Below are 24,324 nucleotides of genomic sequence, written 5' to 3'. Positions count from 1 at the left end.
GGCATATGAATACTGGCTGACTGATATGTTTCATGGTAGCTAAACACAATCCCCTTAAGTCCAGCCTTGGCAGCGCTACAGTTGAAAGCATTTGGCCAGATAACATGAACTGTTCTGAAATGATAATTACACTAAGGAAAGAGACAAAGCAAAGCATATGTGGTGCCAGCCGCATTTGCATTTTTAATGACTGTTTGTTAACAGCATATCCAAAGTGTTGGCTATCAAAATCAGCACAAACGCGTACATGTACACACACACACACACACACACACACACACACACACGTACACACACACACACACACACACACACACACACACACACACACTAGAAGCAGATGGCGAGTTCAATTAAATCACAATTGAAGATCCATCTGTATTTTACTAAATGCACCCAGTGTGATGATAATAATAATAATAATAATAACAACAATAATGTATTATCTAATAACAGTGTATTAGATAATAACAAGTCAAACTGCTCAAGCAACACACTGTCAGAGGTCAGAGGTGGACCATGAAATAAGGGTACAACCAAAATAATGAATAGACTTGTGAGGACCAATTTCATTCAGTAAACAACTCCTGATGGTGCAGAATAGTATTCATGCCACGGGGATATACTCTCCTCTCTCAGTACCATCAGACGTGTCCTGCTTCAAAAAACAAGAGAGGAACAAATGGAACAAATAAAAACAAGGTGCTATTTCCTTACGTAAGATGAACACAAAAAAACATAGTAAATTGGCAACTATTCATGGCTTTCTTACACAAAAAGGTATTTCCTAAACATATCGCTCTGACATCTTGCTCCTTAACTCAAATTGTGGGTGCTTATATTTGTCCTGTTTTACTGCATGTACAAGTGTGTAACCTGTAGATTTATGAGGTATGAAATGGAAGTATGTTTTTGACGCAGTTAAGGTTAAGTGCCTTGCTCAAGGGCAGATTGACAGATTTTTCACCTTGTTGCATTAGGGATTGAAACTAGCTACCTTGCTGGCCCAACGCTCTAACCTCTGGGGAACCTGCCGCCAACTACCAACAGACCACAGGAGTCTTGAGATTAAAGCGGTGCAATGTTTTTTCTGAGAGTGGGAGACTAATCACCCACCAACCGTATCTTATTTTCAAGTGTTTCCATAGCGAAGGTTAGGGGATGGCAGTAAACCATGGGAATAATAAACATCACCTTTGCCAAGGGATCTTGACCTTTGTGGTGCATGGTGGGCTTGACCTGTAAACCCACATAGTGTCACTGGTTCCAGACTCCATTCCTCGATATTCCTCCTCATTTGCTACATATAAGTATAGAGGTCAAAGATCAGCCACAGGCAGACAGCTCAAGCAATAGACTATCCGAGGTCAGAAGTGGACCTATTACAGGGATTCAGCCACGGGCCAATGTTTTTCTTGAGCGGATGGTCAATAAGGCCTGGGGGGGTGTGGTATATGGCCAGTATACCACGGCTAAGGGCAGTTCTTATGCACGACGCAATGCAAAGTGCCTGGATACAGATCTTAGCCGTGGTACATTGGCCATATACCACAAATCCCCAAGGTGACTTATAGCTATTATAAACTGGTTACCAACATAATTAGAGCAGTAAAAATGCATGTTTTGTCATACCCATGGTATACAGTCTGTTATACCACGGCTGTCAGCCAATCAACGTTCAGAGCTTGATCCACCCAGTTAATAATTACAAATAATTTGTAGACTGCATATTGACTGCAAGAAGCCAGATATGTTTGACTAAAACATAATCATTTCAAACCTTGCTTACATTGGTATACGATCACATGTCTATTATGTGTGGGAGTATTTGGGACCAGATTTCCCATTTTAAAATCACTTGGAGCTCATTTCCTGGAGTTTTTACAGTATTTTACGTACAACAGTGAAAATGCTCAGAAAAATTGAGGGCCAAATATAATCACCCGTGGGCTGCCAGTTGGGGAACCCTGACCTATTACATACTGTACCATGAGGGTCCTTCAAAATGTGTTTATGGACTTGTGATTAGCATTTCCTTTTCAAAACAACACATGGCATGATGGTACAGAACAGAGCCAAACTAACTAGACTGCATCATTGGACCATTGGAATCAGAGGAGGAGCTGGGGGAAATTTTATACCAGCTAGTTAATTAATGGGACATGGTTCCTTCCTTACCAATATCTTGTCCTGTGTAGTCTATGTATTATATATTGTTGTCTACAAATAGCTACTCAACTAGGAAGTGGAGCATAATATTCTACGCAATATGTTGAGTGTTGTTCTACATATCATCCTCTTACTACAAACCTTCATGTTGATAAGCAGCCTGGGGCCGTCCCTAAACAGACAAAGACACCTTGCATATTTTGTGCATGCCTTGCCTTGGCTCCTGCTCATATCACTGGAGTGGGCCATCCATTCACCTCACAAAGAAATGGCAGTTGGAACCAAAAATCTCATCAGACCAAAGGACAGAATTCCACCGTTCTAATGTCCATGTCTCTTGTTTCTTGGCCCAAGCAAGTCTCTTATTCTTATTGGTGTCCTTTAGTAGTGGTTTCTTTGCAGCAATTCGATCATGAAGGCCTGATTCATGTAGTCTCCTCAACAGTTGATGTTGAGATGTGTCTGTAACTTGAACTCTGTGAAGCATTTATTTGGGCTGCAATTGCTGAGGCTGGTAACTCTAATGAACTTATCCTCTGCAGCAGAGGTAACTCTGGGTCTTCCTTCCTGTGGTGGTCCTCATGAGAGCCAGATTCATCATAGCGCTTGATGGTTTTTGAGACTGCCCTTGAAAAAACTTTCAACGTTTTTGAAATGTTCCAGATATAATGACCTTCATGTTTCTCTTTGCTTATTTATGTTTCTCTTTGTTTATTTGCTCTTTGCTTGTTCCTCTTTGCTTATTTGAGCTGTTCTTGCCATAATATGGACTTGGTCTTTTACCAAATAGGCCTATCTTCGGTATACCACCCCTATCTTGTCACAACACAACTGATTGGCTCAAATGCATTAAGAAGGAAAGAAATTCCACAAATTAACTTTAAATAAGGCACACTTGTTAATTGAAATGCATTCCAGGTGACTAACTTGTGAAGCGGTTTGAGAGAATGCCAAGAGTGTGCAAAGCTGTCATTAAGGCAAAGAGTGACTACTTTGAAGAAGCTCAAATATAAAATATATTTTGAGTTGTTTTAACACTTTTCTGTTCCAATTTTTGGTTACTACATGATTCCATATGTGTTAGTTCATCATTTTGCAGCTGGGGGGTTCACCATCATCTGTCTCTAATGGACCGGCTCCTGTTTCCCCATGTCCAGGCCCGATGTCTTCATATTATTATACAGTGTAGAAAATAGTAAAAAATAAAAATAAAAACCTTGAATGAGTATGTGTGTCTAAACATTTGACTGGTATTGTACATCCATACAACATGGAGGTCGAATGCCCTAAACTCCCCATCATCATCATCATCATCATCATCATCATCATCATCACCAGAGTAAGAGTGTAAACATATCTCTGTGTCCTTCAGGGGTTAATGACTTGAGTCTATTCAAACTTCTCTGCTATCTCACCAGCTCTGAATCCAATTTCATGCGTTTAGATTTACAGTGGACTGTATCCCAGGACTCCTCTGTCTTTATAAAAGCTATCATCCAATAAATAACTTCCAACACGTGTCTTCTTTTCTTCGGTGCAACACCTTATCATAGCAAACACAAGACACGGGTTACCACAGGGCCTATCGTTCTGTAACAGTTGGATAGGCCCTGAGTTTAGTTTGGAATGTCTGTCACAAAATCAATGAATCTCTCAGTTATGTCACATAATGGAACACATTGCAAAAGTGATGGATTCACACGCGATCCTTTCAGGGGTTGCATTTATGCTTGATTATTTACTTAAAGCTGAAATAAAGTAACAAACATACACAGACAAGTATTTGCTGTGACTTCAAGGACTGGATACAAAACATGAATGACATTGTGGAGTCGGACCTTGGGGCCAGGTGGGTGGAGCGGATAGCGAGAGGGTGGAATCATCTCAAAAAAAAACATTTTACTCCAAGAGATTGCCTTCTACAAGTCCAAAGAAACTATCAAGAAATAGACACATGCATAAACATTGAACATATGGACTGGACAACTTCCATCATATGCACTTTGTAAACTGCCTGCTACAAGTAACACACCTCTCGTCAACTCTCTGCTCAATCTAACTAACCTTCAAGCTCTCCATACAGCTATGAATATATGACTTAGCAAAGAATGCCGGCAATAAATATACTGTAGAAATATACTCAATCTTCTTGTCATCCTTTTCGAAATGCTGGAACTGGGTTGAAAAGACTGAAGAAAAGGAGTTTGACTGAAATGGCCCCAAGGGGATGACATATTTAGTCTGTCCAGATAGGAAACAATGATGTCCAGACTCACACTAGGCCAGAGGGGTAATTAGAGGAAAAGGGAGAACTATAATGTGAGACTGTATGCTGGAAAACAGCATACATGAGATAAACACACTACAAACACACATCACTTCAACATTACAGTTTGAGAGAAACATGACATCCTTTGTGAATGTTAAAAGTGACATTTGCTCTTGTATGATTGCCCAGATAAGAAAACATGTTGGTCACACACCTGGCCAGAGGGACAAATTTGAATAAAATGTTTCAAAGGAGAATTAGAGCAAGACAATATGGTAGTGAACAGATTACACACATACACAATGTGGCCTACATACATCACTATAACATCGAGCTACTCTATCATTACAGTTAGACAGAAACATTACATTCTTTGTGAGAGCTAAAAGTAGAATTTCATATTTTATATCTGTCTGCATGAACTTGAACTAATGAGAAGTGACAGGCAATCCAAACATAACAGAATGGGTTGGCCTTGAAAGGCAACGGTGTCCCTTGGCTAGAGACCAATCAGCCCTCTGTTTGTGAACCCTGTACACCCAAACACTTCATCAGAAACTGTCAAACTGAGGCAAACCAAGTGAACAACAGTTGGCATGAACAGAATACAAACTCCTCCACAGCTGTTCCAGATGACCGGGCTGAGATTCAGTGAACTTCAGTTCTGGCAGAATAAAGAGTTATTCTGTTTATGGACAAAAGCTCCAAAATCCAATAACTCAATCCTGAGAGGTAGCAGCATGCAATCTCCAAGCAGCGGGGTGGTGCTCTGAGTCAGTGTGTGCAGTGACCATGCTGCTAAGAACAGTAGGAGCGACACGCTTTGAACCAGAGGGTCTATCAAATATAATATCAGCTGATTCTCACAGGAACAACATGGAACATGTAGAAAGCATTCAGCTCAGCTTCTACTGTAACACCAAAAAGAAAATTAAATGACACTCAACTGTTTATAAGCTAGAAAGGAGAAACAACTCAAAACAAAACCTGATAAGAAGATTCTTATTATTTACAATGACTTATTCAACGTTTTTCTTAGTAATTCAACCTAAGTTATGTCATGTTAGGTTGAACACTGTCACACACGTTTAGACCCTCTTTCTCTAAATGAATGCCCACAACCGTGTTCAGAATGAAAGAAATTGCACCCAGCGTAATCCTGGCTGACAATTATCATAATAGCCTCCTCTTCCATAGAGCATTAGCTACCGCTTATGAAACAGGCTGCTTGTTATGAAATATCAATAACGCAGATGGTTAAGGCTGGCAACACTTCTATGGGCACCTTAGAAAATTAAACAAGTCTGTTCAATTAACTACCATGTCAATCTATTGAGTGGGGAGAGCGACCAAACATGGTATTATTGTATTCGGTGAAAAACCTGTACAAATGACAAATATCACAGTCAAATGTCACAGTCAATTGCAAATATCTTATGATGTTAAAGTTTTCTGGCAGACATTGCTTTCCAATTTTTTGGGCTGTATTTTTCATCTAAATATTGGAGTAATACAGTTGAAGTCGGAAGCTAACAATACACCTTAGCCAAATACATTTAAACTCAGTTTTTCACAATTCCTGACATTTAATCCTAGTAAAAATTCCCTGTCAGTTAGGATCACCACTTTATTTTAAGAATGTGAAATATCAGAATAATAGTAGTAAGAATGATTTATTTCAGCTTTTATTTCTGTCATCACATTCCCAGTGGGTCAGAAGTTTACATACACTATATTAGTATTTGGAAGCATTGCCTTTAAATTGTTTAACTTGGGTCAAACGTTTCGGTTAGCCTTCCACAAGCTTCCCACAATAAGTTCTGTGAATTTTGGATTGAGGTCAGGGCTTTGTGATGGCCACTCCAATACCTTGATTTTGTTGTCCTTAAGCCATTTTGCCACAACTTTTGAAGTATGCTTGGGGTCATTGTCCATTTGGAAGACTCATTTGCGACCAAGCTCTAACTTCCTGACTGATTATGGCCAAACGGTTCTATTTTTGTTTAATCATTCCAGAGGACCTTTCTCCAAAAAGTACGATCTTTGCAAACCGTAGTCTGGCTTTTTTTAATGGCGGTTTTGGAGCAGTTGCTCCTTCCTTGCTGAGCAGCCTTTCAGGTTATGTCGATATAGGACTCGTTTTCTGTGGATATAGATACTTTTGTACCTGTTTCCTCCAGCATCTTCACAAGGTCCTTTGCTGTTGTTCTGGGATTGATTTGCACTTTTCGCACCAAAGTACGTTCATCTCTAGGAGATAGAACGCATCTCCTTCCTGAGCGGTATGACAGCTGCGTGGTCCCATGGTGTTCATACTTGTGTACTATTGTTTGTACAGATGAACGTGATACCTTCAGGCATTTGGAAGTTGCTCCCAATGATGGACCAGACTTGTGGAGGTCTACAATGTATTTTCTGAGGTCTTGGCTGATTACTATTGATTTTCCCATGATGTCAAGCAAAGAGGCACTGAGTTTGAAGGTAGGCCTTCAAATACATCCACAAGTACACCTCCAGCTGACTCAAATGACGTCAATTAGCCTATCAGACGCTTCTAAAGCCATGACATTTTCTGGAATTTTCCAAGCTGTTTAAAGGCACAGTCAACTTAATGTATGTAAACTTCTGACCCACTGGAATTGTGATACAGTGAATTATAAATTAAATAAATCTGTCTGTAAACAATTGTTGGAAAGCTACTTTGCACAAAGTAGAGGTCTTAAAACCGACTTGCCAAAACTATAGTTTTGTAACAAGAAATTTGTGGAGTGGTTAAAAAAACGTGTTTTAATGACACCAACCTAAGTGTATGTAAACTTCTGACTTCAACTGTATATCGCAATATACTAATCAACAGAACTTAGAAGGCCGTTGACCATCACACTGTAAAACCACATCTTGATGCTCATGAATCACTATGGCAAAACCGCCCCCCATGTCTCTTCCATGGTCAACAAGCCAATTGGAAGTGAAGCTACAATTACTACCCACTCTACTGCATCAATTCGGCGTCACCCTCACTGGCCTTCCTTGCACTGAACACCATATTTAGACAATCTTTTACACCGAGTGCATTTCACTTTTGTGGTGTCACAATACCAGTCATGGTAGGAGAAAATTAACCGTGTGTTATTCACAGGACAGTGTTACCAAATGAATGCAGGAGAAAGCACTATACCATAATGCTCGTCAACCCCTACCCAGGGTTTCAGTATAGAGGACCTCAGTGATCACAGTTGCTATTGTCAAGCTGACCTAGACACGTGAGGCAGGAGGACACACGTCTTCGTCTCTGGGAGACTCTCCGTTCCCCTTATCCTTGAATGATGAGAGAGCAGAAAATGCTTTCATAAGAGACAGAGGAGTCAAAGTTCAGATTGCGAAAAGGTGTAGGAAATTACCATTCTGGCAGTGCTAAGACATATGATGTTATTGTGTGACGGTTCAGTGAAATTGACTCTCGCCTCTGACAGAGTAAGTCTCTCACACTCTTTCTCTCTGCAGAACAGCAGTGCTCCAAGGGCCAACATTGACATCTGACTAGGTTCGACATGTCCAATGTCGTCATATATGCAGGTAGCCTATGGTTCTGTCAGGCTCATGCTTAACGTTCCGTAGAGAATGCACACGAGTAAAATATGATTCCTATCATTGCAGAACTCAGTTTCCTATCCATCTTCCCTATAAGGTGTTCAAATCAAATCAAACTGTTATCAGTCAGCCCTGATTCATCCGATAGACTCCCTTGTTATAATAAGATGTGGACCGATCAATTCAGCTTTGTCAGTCTTCTTACTCGGTCTCCATTTACCGATGAGTAAATACACTGCTCAAAAAAATAAAGGGAACACTTAAACAACACAATGTAATTCCAAGTCAATCACACTTCTGTGAAATCAAACTGTCCACTTAGGAAGCAACACTGATTGACAAAAATTTCACATGCTGTTGTGCAAATGGAATAGACAACAGGTGGAAATTATAGGCATTTAGCAAGACACCCCCAATAAAGGAGTGGTTCTGCAGGTGGGGACCACAGACTACTTCTCAGTTCCTATGCTTCCTGTCTCCTGGCGCATGACCAGTTTGGCGGTGGGTCAGTCATGGTGTGGGGTGGCATTTCTTTGGGGGGGCCGCACAGCCCTCAATGTGCTCGCCAGAGGTAGCCTGACCGCCATTAGGCACCAAGATGAGATCATCAGACCCCTTGTGAGACCATATGCTGGTGCGGTTGGCCCTGGATTCCTCCTAATGCAAGACAATGCTAGACCTCATGTGGCTGGAGTGTGTCAGCAGTTCCTGCAAGAGGAAGGCATTGATGCTATGGACTGGCCCGCCCGTTCCCCAAACCTGAATCCAATTGAGCACATCTGGGACATCATGTCTCGCTCCATCCACCAACGCCACATTGCACCACAGACTGTCCAGGAGTTGGCGGATGCTTTAGTCCAGGTCTGGGAGGAGATCCCTCAGGAGACCATCCACCACCTCATCAGGAGCATGCCCAGGGGTTGTAGGGAGGTCATACAGGCACGTGGAGGCCACACACACACTACTGAGCCTCATTTTGACTTGTTTTAAGGACATTACATCAAAGTTGGATCAGCCTGTAGTGTAGTTTTCCACTTAAATTTTGAGTGTGACCTCAAATCCAGACCTCCATGGGTTGATAAATTTGATTTCCATTGATAATTTGTGTGATTTTGTTGACAGCACATTCAACTATGTAAAGAAAAAAATATTTAATAAGAATATTTCATTCATTCAGATCTAGGATGTGTTATTTTAGTGTTCCCTTAATTTTTTGAGCAGTGTATTTTCTCTAGCTTACCAAGCCATGAAAATGACTCCCCATGAGGGTATAGTGTACCCATCTCTCGTGTTGGAGAGAAAAGACAAGATAGATCCAAAATAGTGGACAATATCACATAAAATAACCTGGTACTCCTGAGTGTAAATAAAGATTACATTTATTCATTTTGGAAGAATCTCAGTTCATGCAATTTTACAGCACATGTAAACAAGATAACTTGGAACAGATGTTAAATGTGCACATATTTCCTATTTTCTTTGCATCAAATAATTGAGTGTACAGTAATAAGCTGAATGACAGTTATATGGATAGCTTTTTCATATATATATATATATATTTGCATGATTAACTCTTTGCTCAAGCTCAACTTAGAATGTAGCCATGAGAAACATTGATAGATGGAAAAGAGAAAGATATTATTGCTTTAGGGATCAATGTGTAATCTTGCCCTTTATTTTACCCGGACCAGTCAACAAGGCCAAAACACACTTAAGACAAACCCAAAATCACAGATACATACACAGGCTTTCAGGTTTCCTTTCATGCATCCACACAAACACGTGCAAGCACAGTCCCTGATCAGGAATGCTTTCTTTTAAGGAAAAAGATTCTAAGCCTGAGGATAGTACACGACTTGGTGTACTCATGTGAAGAAGGAATAGTTTCCCATTTTGTGAGATCAGTGTGTGTGTGTGTGTGTGAGATATATATATATATATATATAGTACCAATCAAAAGGTTTGGACACCACCTACCCATTGAATGGTTTTTCGTTACTTTGACCATTTTCAACATTGTAGAATAATAGTGAAGACATCAAAATGATAAAATAACATATGGAATCATGTACTAACCAAAATAAAGTGTTAAAACTCCAAATATATTTTATATTTGAGATTCTTCAAAGTAGCCACCCTTTGCCTTGACAGCTTTGCACACTCTTGGCATTCTCTCAACCAGCTTCATGAGGTAGTCACCTGGAATGCATTTCAATTAACAGGCATGCCCTGTGAAAAGTTAATTTGTGGAATTTATTTCCTTCTTAATGCATTTGAGCCAATCAGTTGTGTGGTGACAAGTTAGGGGTGGTAAACCGAAGATAGCCCTATTTGGTAAAAGACCAAGTCCATATTATGGCAAGAACAGCTCAAATAAGGAAAGAGAAACGGAAGTGAACATTTCAAGAACTTTGAAAAATGTGCAGTCTCAAAAACCATCAAGCGCTATGATGAAACTGGCTCTCATGAGGACCACCACAGGAAAGGAAGATCCAGAGTTACCTCTGCTGCAGAGGATGGGTTCATGAGAGTTACAAGCCTCAGAAATTGCAGCCCAAATAAATGCATCACAGAGTTCAAGAACAGACACATTTCAACATCAACTGTGCAGAGGAGACCGAGTGAATCAGGCATCCATGTTCGAATTGCTGCAAAGAAACCACTACTAAAGGACACCAATAAGGACACCAATAACAAGAAGAGACTTGCTTGGGCCAAGAAACACGAGCAATGGACATTAGACCGGTAGAAATCTGTCCTTTAGTCTGATGAGTCCAAATTTGAGATTTTTGGTTCCAACCGCCGTGTCTTTGTGAGACGCAGAGTAGGTGAACAGATAATCTCTGCATGTGTGGTTCCTACCGTGAAGCATGGAGGTGGTGGTGTGATGGTGCTTGGTGACACAGTCTGATTTATTTAGAATTCAAGGCACACTTAACCAGAATGGCTACCACAGCATTCTGCAGTGATACGCCATCTCATTTGGTTTGAGCTTAGGGGCATATCATTTGTTTTTCAACAGGACAATGCCCCAGTGCTGCATCAGATGACCTGGCCTCCACAATCCCCCAACCTCAACCCAATTGAGATTGATTGGGATGAGTTGGACTGCAGAGTGAAGGAAAAGCAGCCAACACCAGGTGAAGCTGGTTGAGAGAATGGCAAGAGTGCGCAAAGCTGTCATCAAGGCAAAGGGTGGCTACTTTGAAGAATCTCAAATATATTTAGATTTGTTTAACACTTTTTTGGTTACTACATGATTCCATGTGTTATTTCATAGTTTTGATGTAGTCACTATTATTCTACAATGTAGAAAATAAAAAAATAAAGAAAAGCCCTTGAATGACTCGGGGGGGGGGGGGGGGGTCCAAACTTTTGACTGGTACACACACACACACACACATACACATATATATATATATATAAAAATGTAAATAATTAGCTTGCTAAAATAGAATATGAAGAAGGATGCAGAGAAAGAAGGCCATCCACAGTGTTCAGGATGATCTGGAGTCGAGGCAAACATCCTTCTGGTCATGATGGGTAAAGTAACACATTGGGAATCAACAAAATGCTGCATAATCTAGCGACAACCTCAAAGATGCTTTTCATCAAAGGCAATTTCTTTCATGATTTGTCTGTCCGGTACACTGAACGCATCCCATCAAAAAACATTTTGTCCTTCGTTGAGTTCAATCACGTACTTTTCATTGACAAAGTGGTGCTGGCTGTGCATCGGTACAGTGCAGAGCTTAACCCTTCTGTATCAAGTAGATCTCTTCCCCAATGCATTTCCATTCAGCCTCTCACTTACAGTAATGAGAAATGGCAGAGATACTGTGTACTGGACTATGTGCTCAGTTGGCCTCCATGCTCCACGTTTCTACTTGGTCCAAGTATAAAGACATGTGAACCAGACACATTCAGGACAACATGGAAACACACAAAGGCCACTGCTATACAGGACTTCAGGTCTCATCTGGGAGGTTAGAAAGAGATTGCTCACTCTTCAAAGCACACGTGATTTTGTTTACAGAGAGAGATTTAGACAGAGCTGCATATGCTTCATAAAAGAGGGGTCAGAGCAATTTGGCGTACAGGAGTTGGTGCAAGATAACAACAATCAATGAGTAAGCCACAACTTCGACCATGGCGTGAAATAAAATGGAGGTTAATCTTATAAACCACTGGTGCTCTTTTCAAGTAGCGCTATAATTGGCTGTATTTGATGGTACCAAATACATGATCGATATAACACACCTGTCACTCTCTTTCTGAGAGAACCGTTCCACGTGACCTTTACAAGAAGAAGAACATGAAAAAGAAAAAAGGACCCTCTATATGTCTAAGCACATTGTCCGAACTTACAAATATATATCATCAGCAAGTCTAAACAGTTTGATAAATGTAATCTCCCAATATTAACACTTTAATATGTGTTTAACAGGCACAACAGTGTTACCCTGGATAGGAATGTTAGAAGAAGAAAAACCCCAAAGAAAATGATCCCTTATGCCATAACAATGGAGTACAACACTGTTGCTATAGCAACAGACCACAATATAATTCATTATGATCTAAAGGAGGCTAATATGGATACTTTAACTGAAAATCAGAATCATCTTTAAAATCAACTACCTGCAAGTCATAAAAAAAATAAAACAAAAAGGAATCCCCTAACGCTTTGTACAGAATCAGTAGTATTGAGAGCAACCCTCACACATTCCCATAGAGAATGCAGAGACAGTCCAGCACAGTAGTTAGTAAGGCCTCGATCGTTTGTGTTGGCAAAAAAAACAGAAAAAAAACTAAGTAACAAAAAACATATACATCTGTATTTATCACCTTTCTAGAACTAGAAAACCTTAATATGTGCAAAAATGTAAATCTTACAAATGTGGAATAGGTTGATGATAACTAAAAGTATTATAGGAATGCCATCGTCCCCTTCCTGTTTCTACTTAGAGACAGACCGACAGGTGACTGATGTTCCAGGTTGATTGGGTCAGACTTCACGTCGACTGAACCATCTTCTTTAATTTCTCTATCTCCATCTGAAAGAGACAGACAGACACACACACACACACACACACACACACGCCATTTTAACTCATTTCTCATGGGAAACCAGCACCGGATGCAATTCTGATGATAACATCATAGCTAACAGTCTCACAGGGAGGTACGCGGGCATCAGATCTTGAATGAAATTAAAGTCTTATTTCCACTTGCGGTCCAATTTAACACATCTATTCCATTTACAATATTTGTGCAAAACACACTGCCATTTCATGCTCAGTGTCATTTGAATACTAATATGCAGGTTGACTGACAACAGCAGAAATAAGCCATCTATTGCATTCATCAGAGAAAAGCTCTGACATGAATGGAATTCAAAGGAGAGAGAGGGAGAGACTATGCACAGGCCTACCTCCCCTCATTGCTCCTGGGGAGGATGGACAAGGTTGGGGTATACTGGGTCCGACTCCGTGAGTAGTGCTTAGGGTTGTTGCGGTGACTTATTATTATTTGACCATGCTGGTCATTTATGAACATTTGAACATCTTGGCCATGTTCTGTTATTATCTCCACCCGGCACAGCCAGAAGAGGACTGGCCACCCCATATAGCCTGGTTCCTCTGGGTTTCTTCCTAGGTTTTGGCCTTTCTAGGGAGTTTTTCCTAGCCACCGTGCTTCTACACCTGCATTGCTTGATGTTTGGGGTTTTAGGCTGGGTTTCTGTACAGCACTTTGAGATATCAGCTGATGTACGAAGGGCTATATAAATAAATTTGATTGGACTGTATTACCGCAACACCGGCGGTCACAAGTCAAATTACACGTGACCGTTTAGTCACGGAAACTAGGCTTCTCCAAGTGCTGATGCTGCTGATAGCAGGTTTGGTAGGCTACTAATGACTAACTGCCTAGTAGTCAGCACTCTTGTCAATCTAATCACTATGACAATGCAAATCTAATCAAAATTAAATAAAAACAATTAACGAGAGCTCATGAGCTCATGTGGCACAACGTTTCTATAGGCTATGCAATTGAGTGAGAAAACAGGTTAGGCCTACTATGTATTTATCAACTTTCCTAATATTAAGCACATTGCTTTGCAACAGGCATATTGTATTCCTGGCAGCATTCAAATTAATTAGCTCCTCAATTTGCTATTTAAGTGCATAGATGAGATGTATTTTTCCCCCTGTCCCTGTTCTGAGACAGGTGTGTGATAACGGTCCATTCTAAATCAAACCTCATTTCACAAATATATTATTTAGTATATGTAAAAGCAAGATTAAATTAAGAATCGTCTGATGGGGGACAACATTAGCCGATCACTTGTGAATGATGCCCAGCTTGCGTGCAATAAGGCAAGAAACAGATCATATATTTTATTTGCGACTTTTTCATATAGTCGCACACCTCATGAAGCCTGGCCCAGAGGCCTATATGTTCTGATAAGGTTTGTATCACAACTAAAGTGGCCAAATAACTTCTTAAAATTAAGCAGATTCATCCAATTTACAACCGATGTAGAGCCTAACTGGCATATCCTGCATCCCACAACTGTCCCAGACTATGTTTGGAATATTTATCTCACACAGAAGGACAATAGAACATCAACTTTGTACTATGGGGAAGGGTAGATTGACAGGCTATTGCGTTTGCTGTTCGTTAGACCTACTGATCTTGTTGGCTGACAAAAAGATAGACATTTCTTCTAGCATCTTCAATATGCGCCTCAGAATTAGTTAAGGAAGCACGCAGTTGCGTCCCCGATGTGTCTGTCTTCTCTTGTAGCCTGCTTCAGAGCTGAGATGCCTGTGAGAAGGACCCGATCATGAGACAGACATTGGCTAATAAGAGTAGTGAGTGAGAGGTGCTTCAGAGCATGGCGATTGGCTGCCGGGAGAAGGGAATTATAATTATTATAATCAGCTCAAGGGCACAATGGCCATTGCCCCCAAAAGGCATGGATTTTTGAGTGTGCATTGCTGCCGTGGAAATTCTAGGTATTATCATGTGCTCATTATCATGTGCTAATTATCATGTGCTTGTCAAATTGTGAATGAGAGACTGATGAAGTGTGCAGCCTGTGCAAGAAACAATACAGAGCTCAAATCATCATCATTAGAGTCATATCATGCAGCCTTGGAATGTATTAAACATCTTAACATATAGCCCAACTTTGTATCACAAATGAAGTTGCATAAATAACTCCTAATTAAGCAAATAGGAGGACCTGTTTCTAGGTTAACCGCATGTGCACACTCACTCAGAAATTGTTTGGAGAAATTATAAGTTAGATTTTATTCAGCTATGTTCAATTGTATTCTTCATACTATAAAATACTATAAAATAACGCAACGGAATTCAAAGCAAATGTTGTCTGTTAAATGAACTAGTGTAGCCCACAGCCGTATGGCATTGCCAGATCAGGGCCTAACATAAGGCATCAGAGTATGGATTTATTGTGAAGGTGTAGGCTGTATTACATGGATTTATTGTGAAGGTGTAGGCTGTATTACATGGATTTATTGTGAAGGTGTAGGCTGTATTACATGGATTTATTGTGATGGTGTAGGCTGTATTACATGGATTTATTGTGAAGGTGTAGGCTGTATTACATGGATTTATTGTGAAGGTGTAGGCTGTATTACATGGATTTATTGTGAAGGTGTAGGCTGTATTACATGGATTTATTGTGAAGGTGTAGGCTGTATTACATGGATTTATTGTGATGGTGTAGGCTGTATTACATGGATTTATTGTGAAGGTGTAGGCTGTATTACATGGATTTATTGTGAAGGTGTAGGCTGTATTACATGGATTTATTGTGATGTGTCGGCTGTATTACATGGATGTATTGTGATGTGTCGGCTGTATTACATGGATTTATTGTGAAGGTGTAGGCTGTATTACATGGATTTATTGTGATGGTGTCGGCTGTATTACATGGATTTATTGTGAAGGTGTAGGCTGTATTACATGGATTTATTGTGATGTGTAGGCTGTATTACATGGATTTATTGTGAAGGTGTAGGCTGTATTACATGGATTTATTGTGATGGTGTCGGCTGTATTACATGGATTTATTGTGAAGGTGTAGGCTGTATTACATGGATTTATTGTGATGGTGTAGGCTGATTACATGGATTTATTGTGATGGTGTAGGCTGTATTACATGGATTTATTGTGAAGGTGTAGGCTGTATTACATGGATTTATTGTGAAGGTGTAGGCTGTATTACATGGATTTATTGTGAAGGTGTCGGCTGTATTACATGGATTTATTGTGAAGGTGTCGGCTGTATTACATGGATTTATTGTGAAGGTGTAGGCTGTATTACATGGATTTATTGTGAAGGTGTAGGCTGTATTACATGGATTTATTAGTCTTTTTGAAATGCAGATGTTCCAAAAGGTCTGCATCAGTGGCTTGTAGGCTGTGCGTGGAGATGCTAAATGTGTTTGTTAATTAACGGTCAATTACTGTGAGACTGGCAGTTATTTGCCTGTCAATCACCGGCTGACAAAATGTCATGACCCCCACAGCCCCACTAGTGCTGAGTAGGGACATAAAGCGTTCCACCATGTGTATGAACCTCCGTCTTTCCAGCCCACCTCGCACCCGCTGACTGGACCTGTCAAGCTTACACACTCTGACAAGCTGTGATGTAAAGACAGATACCGTCATCAACTTACCTGCAGGGCCACTCGTTTCAACCTCTCCTCGTCCAGCTCGCTTCTCAACTCTGCCATCTCTCTCCTGCAAAGCAAAGCCTGAATGTTTACAAGGCTCCTCAGAGCTTGAACACATGACAGGCTAGTATCTGATCAACAATAAGATCACATCACCATTACTCTGCCTGAACAGGCTCCACTCAGAAGTTCCAACAGTGACTCGACTATATACAAGCCGTAGGGCATAAAAAAATAAATAAAAAAAATAGGACAGTAGCTAAAATACTGCCCTGAAAAATGTACACAAAGAACAATTTTGACTCATTTATGTAGCTAGCTTTATAATGAAGCTTTATCATCTAAACAAGGCAACACTTGTTTGGACATAACGCTTCATTTGAAGAGTAGAGTAAATAGTAGGAAGTGAACAATGCCAGATCTAAGGAAAGTGGCAGTTAGTTACATTTGCTGGGTCTTGAGGAGCTCCACAGACAGCAACAGGTCTTTCATTTGGCCTCTGAGGTCCTGCAGCTCAGACTTCCGCTCCTCTGGCTCTGCCTTGGGCTTGGTCTCCGCGCAGGGGCCTGGGCTGGGACTTCTGCGGCCAGGGGCTGAAGCCGCACTGGCCTTGAGCCCCTCTGACGGGGATGGGCTGGGCTTGAGGACGGGAGACTGGGAGTGTGAGCTGGGCATGGATGGCTGCGGAAGGAGGAGAGAGGTGGTCTAAAAATATTTTTTTGCCCTGGCTGAGACCTCCATTCTGAATGCATTTGACTAATGAATGATGTCAGTGTTTCTTGCTCAAAATTAATCAAGTCAATTCTTCTGGTCATAACATACCGTAAGTTGTCTTCAGCGACCAGCCATGATTGCTAGGAGGGAGCTACAGTAGCCATTTGAAACACTGTTGCAGAGCATTCAGTTCGTACTGTAGCTGCAGAAGGCCATTTCATTTGGATTGAACACAACTGATCCCCTGTTTCTCCCTCTGAAGTTATGTCAGGGGTGCTTTAATATTGTGTTCTCCTGCCTCCCATCACCTCAGGATATAGTTTTCATTCATTTCCTTATTTTCCTCTGCCGAGAGGGTCAACATCTAATTTTAAAGGATTTAAATGTCCAAGGAGCCAAAGGGTATCTTTAATTCAACCTATAGAAGTTTGTAGCCCACAGTTATGGGGCTTGATGCGCAGGGATTAGTCACTCGATTTAAGTGGTACAGGTAAACAGCTGGTGCCCCCAGAGTCTGGTGGGTGCTTTGAGAGGGCCTCCAGTGGCACTGGCCTGCCCACACAGAGTCAGCGTGAGGTGCATGTCCGCTTTACTCCCCCACTGGGCATCTGAGGAAACGCTAACAAGACACATGAGGATGGACATGAAGCTTTCATTAGAAACATGAGGATGCCCCCCTTTCGGCTTCTGTAGGACAACTAGCACAGTCTCCCAGTATGACTAAAAATTGGTGTGGATTTGTTGGATTGCAAAAGAGCATTATTTTGTGACTGCATGTGAATATCTGCGTGAGTGTGTGACTGCATGCGTGTAAATTATTAACTGGACGTATGTGTACGTACATCTTGTGTGACCTCAGGGAGCTTAATGCCAGAGGCTTGCGACTGTGCTGTACTGGAGCCGGTGGGATCAGGGTTCATCAAGATAAGAGGGCTTTCATACAGCAACAGGGTGGCTTACATACAGAGGGAGGGAGGGAGGGAGGGAGGGAGGGACGCCAGGAGGAAAACAACCTGGCAGGAGGACAGCGCCTATTAGTGAGGGATTGCCCAGAGGAACTGAGAGAGGTCTCAATGATTTAACAGAAGGTCACAAGACGGTTGCAGTTTTCCGAGGATATATTAGTTAATATCTATAGACAAACCTGACTCAGTTTCTGAACGGAGATATATATTTTGCTGTTCTTTTTGGGGTGTTGTATCTCTATATTAATTACTAATTCATGACTAATTTGCAGCAATAGCATCCATTTGGGATGACTTGTATTGGAATAGAGATAGATCTAATGTGCATTTGGGCCACTGATTCAGACTCAGAAAACTTTATTGCAATACATACAAAACAGTTCTTCTGGAATGAGGTTGGTGTAACACACATACAAGTTCAATACAGGTTAAACACTAACCAATGCAATCAGACACGTCAATGTCATTGTTACCTTTCTTGCGTCCATCAACTTTGGCTTGGGGCGGTCCTCTTCGTCAAACATGAAGGTTTTCTCCACGCTGATGTCCTTGTTTGGCTGAGAAGACAAAAATACAAAACAGGTCTGCTCAGTAGTTGACACACCTTGCCAGACATCCTCAGACAGACAGACTCACAGGCTTGTTAATCTGTTTCTAAAGGAAAGCTTTCACATTACTCTTCAGGGAACTCGGTCAATCTCAGACAAACCGGAGCGACCTGACAGCTCTCCTCTCAGCCCTTCATGTAACTCAAATGTCTGCTATTCTTTTCATGTAACTCAAATGTCTGCTATTATTTTCATGTAACTCAAATGTCTGATGTCTTTTCAAGTGGACATGTAGCAACCTATTCCCAATCTCACATCAATTCCCCCAACCCATCATGAGGTTCAGATAAGGTGCGATATCTGTGTATGGAATGCGGTGATGTACATTTGCTGTTCAGATAGGGCCCGCCAGCCAAATGTGTTTTTGAGAGGAATTTGATGTGCAAACGTAATGTATGGAGCGAGACTAACGTGTGTGGTTTTACAAGTCTGTGTGCAGAGTTGTGTCCTCAGTAGCGTGTTGGTATGTCTGTGTACTCACAGAGTGGCTTCCTCCAAACTGAGCGGGAAGCCTCTTGCCAGCCATCTTTGGTCTGTTAGCGGTGGGGTGAGACAGCTTCTCAGAGGTAGATGACAGATCATCAAAGCTCATCAGGTCTTCAAGAAACAGACCGAGACAGATACAGAGGGAGAGGAGTATAGAGAAAAGTAAATAACAGCACTTTTCTTTACAAATGCAGACAGCAGAAAGATCCTAGGCTTTTCATGAAATGGAACAAAGAACTGGACAGAAATAAGACGCTGCAACCAAAACCACTGAACAGTAGTTGTTATTCTATCGCCTTGAGTTTTGCTTTCAATGAGAAATAGAATAACACACAGGTTTTTCATCTGAAGAGACACAGTTCTGGGAAGAAGACCAACTAAGGAATGGGGCTGTAATCAAATTTCATTGAGAATTGTACACACTGAAACCGCCACACAGTATGACAATCTTTGAGAAAAACATCCAAGTAAGCACTATATAGTCCTACAGGTAACACGTAATAAACCAATTATAAAATGGTGTGATCGCCATTTATTAATCATTACTCCCACACTTACAAACCATTTAGTAATCATTAGTAAAGTCGTTTTTGCAGTCCCTAAAGTGAGCACAATTTATATAAATACTTAATGTTTTGAGTGACCTGCAATTTCTCACAAAAAAATGGGCATGCCATTGGTAGACATTTCAGCAATACCCGGTAAAAGAATAAGCAGAATGTTTAAGGAAATATACACAAATGTGAGAATAACTAGCTTAGTAACAATAAATGCAGGAGTAATGATTCATACATTTTTTTGTTGTTGATTGCCTTAAAAACTGATTATTAGGTACCCTTCAAATGACGTGTTAACGTTCTATATAAAGACTATAGGCAGGACTTTTAGTAACATTACAGAACTCCCAGGGGAGTGAAGTTGACATAAAGGAGAATGAGGAGTGTTTTCCCCTGCTTGTTTTCACACCCTAATCCCACGGGGCTAATGACCTATGGTTTTAGCAGCTCTTTTGATGCTTTTAGTGACGTGGGTCACAGACACCACTCCCCAGGAAACATCTACCTCCATGATGTCATGATTCTAAGAACTCACCTCGCCTAAACTCCCTTGTCTTCCCTGAGCTCGATCTCCATGCCTTTATCTCTTCCTAAAAGCTTTTCTCTTGTGTATTCCTGTTTGTGATTGTCCTTGGCATGAAATGAGAGGTGATGTAAACATAGCCAACCTCCCTCCCTCTTTCTCATCCTCTTTTATCCCTTCATCCTCCTCCTCTCTCCCTCTATCATCCAAAAACCTATTCACCCATGGGTTTAGAGGATTAAATCAACACATTAGCGACACATACTCTAAAAATAAAAACAAAGTATTTTAGTAATTTGGGATTTTACGGAGCTGTCAATATATCTTACAGCATTTGATCATGTGTTACGGTAGTCGACTTTGAATGCGTTTCAGAGTTTATGGATGTCTCATTTTGCATCTGTGATGCAGTGTGAATCTACCGGTACGTGTCAAAGGTCAAACCAAACGCATGAAATATGCAGAATGTCAGTAAAAAAAACTAAGCTCTTAATGGGCACATAAAGGGTACTGGACTTTTTAAATGTTGGAAGGAAAAATGGAAAATAATGTCCCCGAATCAACCTTTAAAGAAAAAAGAACAAAGGCAACAGTAAACATGTCGTCGCCCACAAATGAATATCTGAATGATTAAAAAGGGGTTTCAGCTCATCCCCCTCTTTTTAGGTCAGTGTTTCCTGTTCTTGGGAACATTACTCCAACAGCCTGTTGTGGCAGGAGGAGTAATCCATAACTCCAATATGGATCTACTGCACTAATCCTCAGTTTAGATAGAACACCATCAGCCAGTAGCAACTCATCCCAAAACTCAATTAAAAAACACAGAGGTACCTACTGCAGAATGCTACACACACACACACACACACAACTGGTGCTGGTGGTACGCAGGAGAGAACGACTGCCCCCTCTCATTGAAGCCACGGAGGTTAAAGGCTGACCCTGGTACTGCAGGCAGTTAGCATCCCCCATTCTAGTGATTGGAAAAATGGCAATCTTTATGGTCAATCTCCGTGCAAATAAAAAAATGTTTCGAAGACAATCATGGTACCAATAATTGCTTCTAATACACCAGATGTACTGATTATCGCACACAGAAGTAGTTAAGGAGAATTTAGTTGCTAATGGCAGCCTGCAGTACCTCGATCTGCCTTGGATACTCAATGAGAGGGAGCAGCACTGAGCTAGCCTGCAACATCACTCCCCAGAGTAGCTCTAACCGCACGTTATGTCTCCATGAGACGCCATCTTAACCCACTTCATTTGGCTTCAATGCACTATTGAGTCTTCACATAAGAATGAATGGTGCCACGTGGTCGATGGCTTTGTCCATTGATATTCAGTCATTGGCGGTACTCCACATGGACAGGCACACAGACACTTTAAATGGGACATAGTGGAGGGCCATAAATAACTAGTGGGGGTCATAACTGTAGGTAGGTACTGCTAACGGATGCAAAAAATAATGTATAAAATAAGGTCTGCACACACCGAAGAAAAGGCATCATTACCGAAATGTCTATAAGCAAGTATTGAACTGTAAAATGAATGAAGTAAGCTCTTTATTTTTGAAAAACATTTGTAGCCGTATGTAGGTTGAAAATGGCTGATCTGGGCACTGATAAGTGTCTAAATTGGAACACAGTGGCTGTACAGTAAAGCGCTATAAATGACGTCAGAGCTCTGGCTCTGCGCTTCACAGTTCTGTGTGGGTTTTAACTGACAGCCGTTCTGAACGTGAGCGTCATGACAATTTGCCCCCCTCCCTCCCATTAATTGTGAAAGAAGAAGTGTTGTCCGGGTGAGGGAAATGCTATCAATTAAGAGGACTCAATCTATTTTGAAAGATGACATTTAGGATTAAAATAAATACCAATTTGATGTCATAATAGCAAGCTGTGAGTCCAAATATGCACTTCGCATTCTCCATATCATATACAGTGTCAACATTTATGATCACTGTGTTCGATGTATAGTTAAAAGATGACATCGCGTCATACCCTGGGATGTTCTGAACACAATGAGCTTGTGTGTGTCTATTGTGACAAGCTTTCAAATTATGCCCTCCTGACCCAGATCACCATTTAAAATGGACCGTTCTAGGATTGCGTAAACAACAACAGCAATTGTGTGGATGGCGGGGATTGAGGCTTGTGTTCCGAACAAAACTACAAGTGAGCTTGTTCTAGTTCCTCAACAGCGCAGCTAGGAGAGTAAAAAAAAAAAAAAAAGCACCTTGTGACTCTTCTTTGAGTCATTGAAACCTTGAAACTGTGCTCTTTTAATTGCCATCATGCTTATGCATTTTCATATTTCTTCTGTAAGAAACATTTAAATGCAGCCCTATCAATATAGGCCAAATCCCACGAGTGTAAAGGAACTTTAATTTTCCACAGCTATATAGACTTAACTGGTTTTATGCATTTCATTAACATTTTTATTTAAACAGGTGTCAAGAGTCGTGTGTATAGGTGGCAGGGAAGTCAGGCGCAGGAGAGTCAAACGGAGTCTTTTAATATAAGTCTACTTAACATGCTCCAAACACTAAATACGTACATACATAAACGAACATGGGTACGAGGTCCCGTCGCGCACCTATACAACATAAAACAACACTTGACATAAAACAATCTCTGACAAAGACATGAGGGGAAACAGAGGGTTAAATACACAACAGGTAAAGAACGGGATTGAAAACAGGTGTGTGGGAAGACAAAACCAATGGAAAATGGATCAATGATGGCTAGAAGGCCGGTAACGTCAACCGCCGAGCACCGCCCGAACAAGGAGAGGCAACGACTTTGGCAGAAGTCGTGACAACAGGCAAATTCTTATTCACAATGACGGCCGACACCGGCCAAACCCGGACGACGCTGGGCCCATTGCGTGACGCCCAATAATGGCCGGTTGTGATATAGCCTGGATTCGAACGAGGGTGTCTGTTGCCTCGTTAGTCCGCTGCGCCACCCAGGAGGTTATACGCATAAAGAAACTTTCAACCTAAGAAGCTGGAAGTGTATATATGGTTTTATAGATGAAACGTGACCCTGTGTTTGGAGCAAGCTGAGCATAACACACACACACACACACACACACACACATACATAAATAATCGGACCCCTTATGGATTCATTGCATGCCTTGTTAAAAAGGTTTTCCTGCTAGGAATTTCTTCAAAATAAAACGTGGAGCCATTACATACCCATGTCAAGGGCTTTGTCCCCCCAGTCACCCAACAGTGTTTTTGGTTTGCTGGGTAACGTTGGCTCAAAATCAGACTTTGGAAGTGTGGAAGGCACCTCTCCATTGTGCCTGTAGAGGAGGGGGATAACAACAATAACATTAGCAAAACATTACTAGAGCTGTAAACAGTAGTGGCAGTAATACAATCCTGATGGCTGGAGTTATAGGTACATTATGTTAGGAATGCAACTGGATTTCAAAAAAGGCCTTTGTGCTACACGTTGAGACTTAAATAGCAAAACAGATATTTTCAGCGTGAAAGCAATCATTTCGAAGCCATAAACAAAAGCCTGAAACTAAATATACTGGTTATTAATATTGTTGTAGTTTGAAGCTGTTCGTCCTCAAATGCATCTATACTACCTCAGCAGCCCTACGATCCATCTACAAGGTAGATGACTACTTTCTAGAGTATACGGTACCTGCCTGGCACCCTGGCCTCACTCAAACCTTGACTGCTCAGCTGGAGCGGGTCCAGAAGGCAGCAGAATCAT

At 41.1% G+C, this 24,324-nt stretch overlaps 1 protein-coding gene across 3 annotated transcripts in view; it reads right to left on the bottom strand.

The window, feature by feature from the left end:
- Positions 1-9,390: 9,390 nt before the first annotated feature.
- cd2ap (CD2-associated protein) overlaps positions 9,391-24,324 on the bottom strand; it is a 78,223-nt gene continuing 63,289 nt past the window's right edge. For all 3 annotated transcript variants that reach the window (XM_064925150.1, XM_064925152.1, XM_064925151.1), the window contains 6 exons: positions 23,790-23,899; positions 19,506-19,621; positions 18,890-18,973; positions 17,183-17,418; positions 16,741-16,804; positions 9,391-13,083 (listed from right to left, as the gene is read on the bottom strand). In XM_064925150.1, coding sequence (XP_064781222.1) covers positions 13,042-13,083; positions 16,741-16,804; positions 17,183-17,418; positions 18,890-18,973; positions 19,506-19,621; positions 23,790-23,899 — 652 coding nt within the window. In that variant the 3' untranslated portion in view covers positions 9,391-13,041. The remainder of the gene's footprint in view (positions 13,084-16,740; positions 16,805-17,182; positions 17,419-18,889; positions 18,974-19,505; positions 19,622-23,789; positions 23,900-24,324) is intronic.

Source organism: Oncorhynchus masou, chromosome 19 (assembly GCF_036934945.1).
Source record: "Oncorhynchus masou masou isolate Uvic2021 chromosome 19, UVic_Omas_1.1, whole genome shotgun sequence".
Taxonomy (NCBI): Eukaryota; Metazoa; Chordata; class Actinopteri; order Salmoniformes; family Salmonidae; genus Oncorhynchus; species Oncorhynchus masou.
The sequence above is the reverse complement of the archived record's forward strand: the minus strand, read 5'-3'. Positions and strand labels throughout refer to the sequence as shown.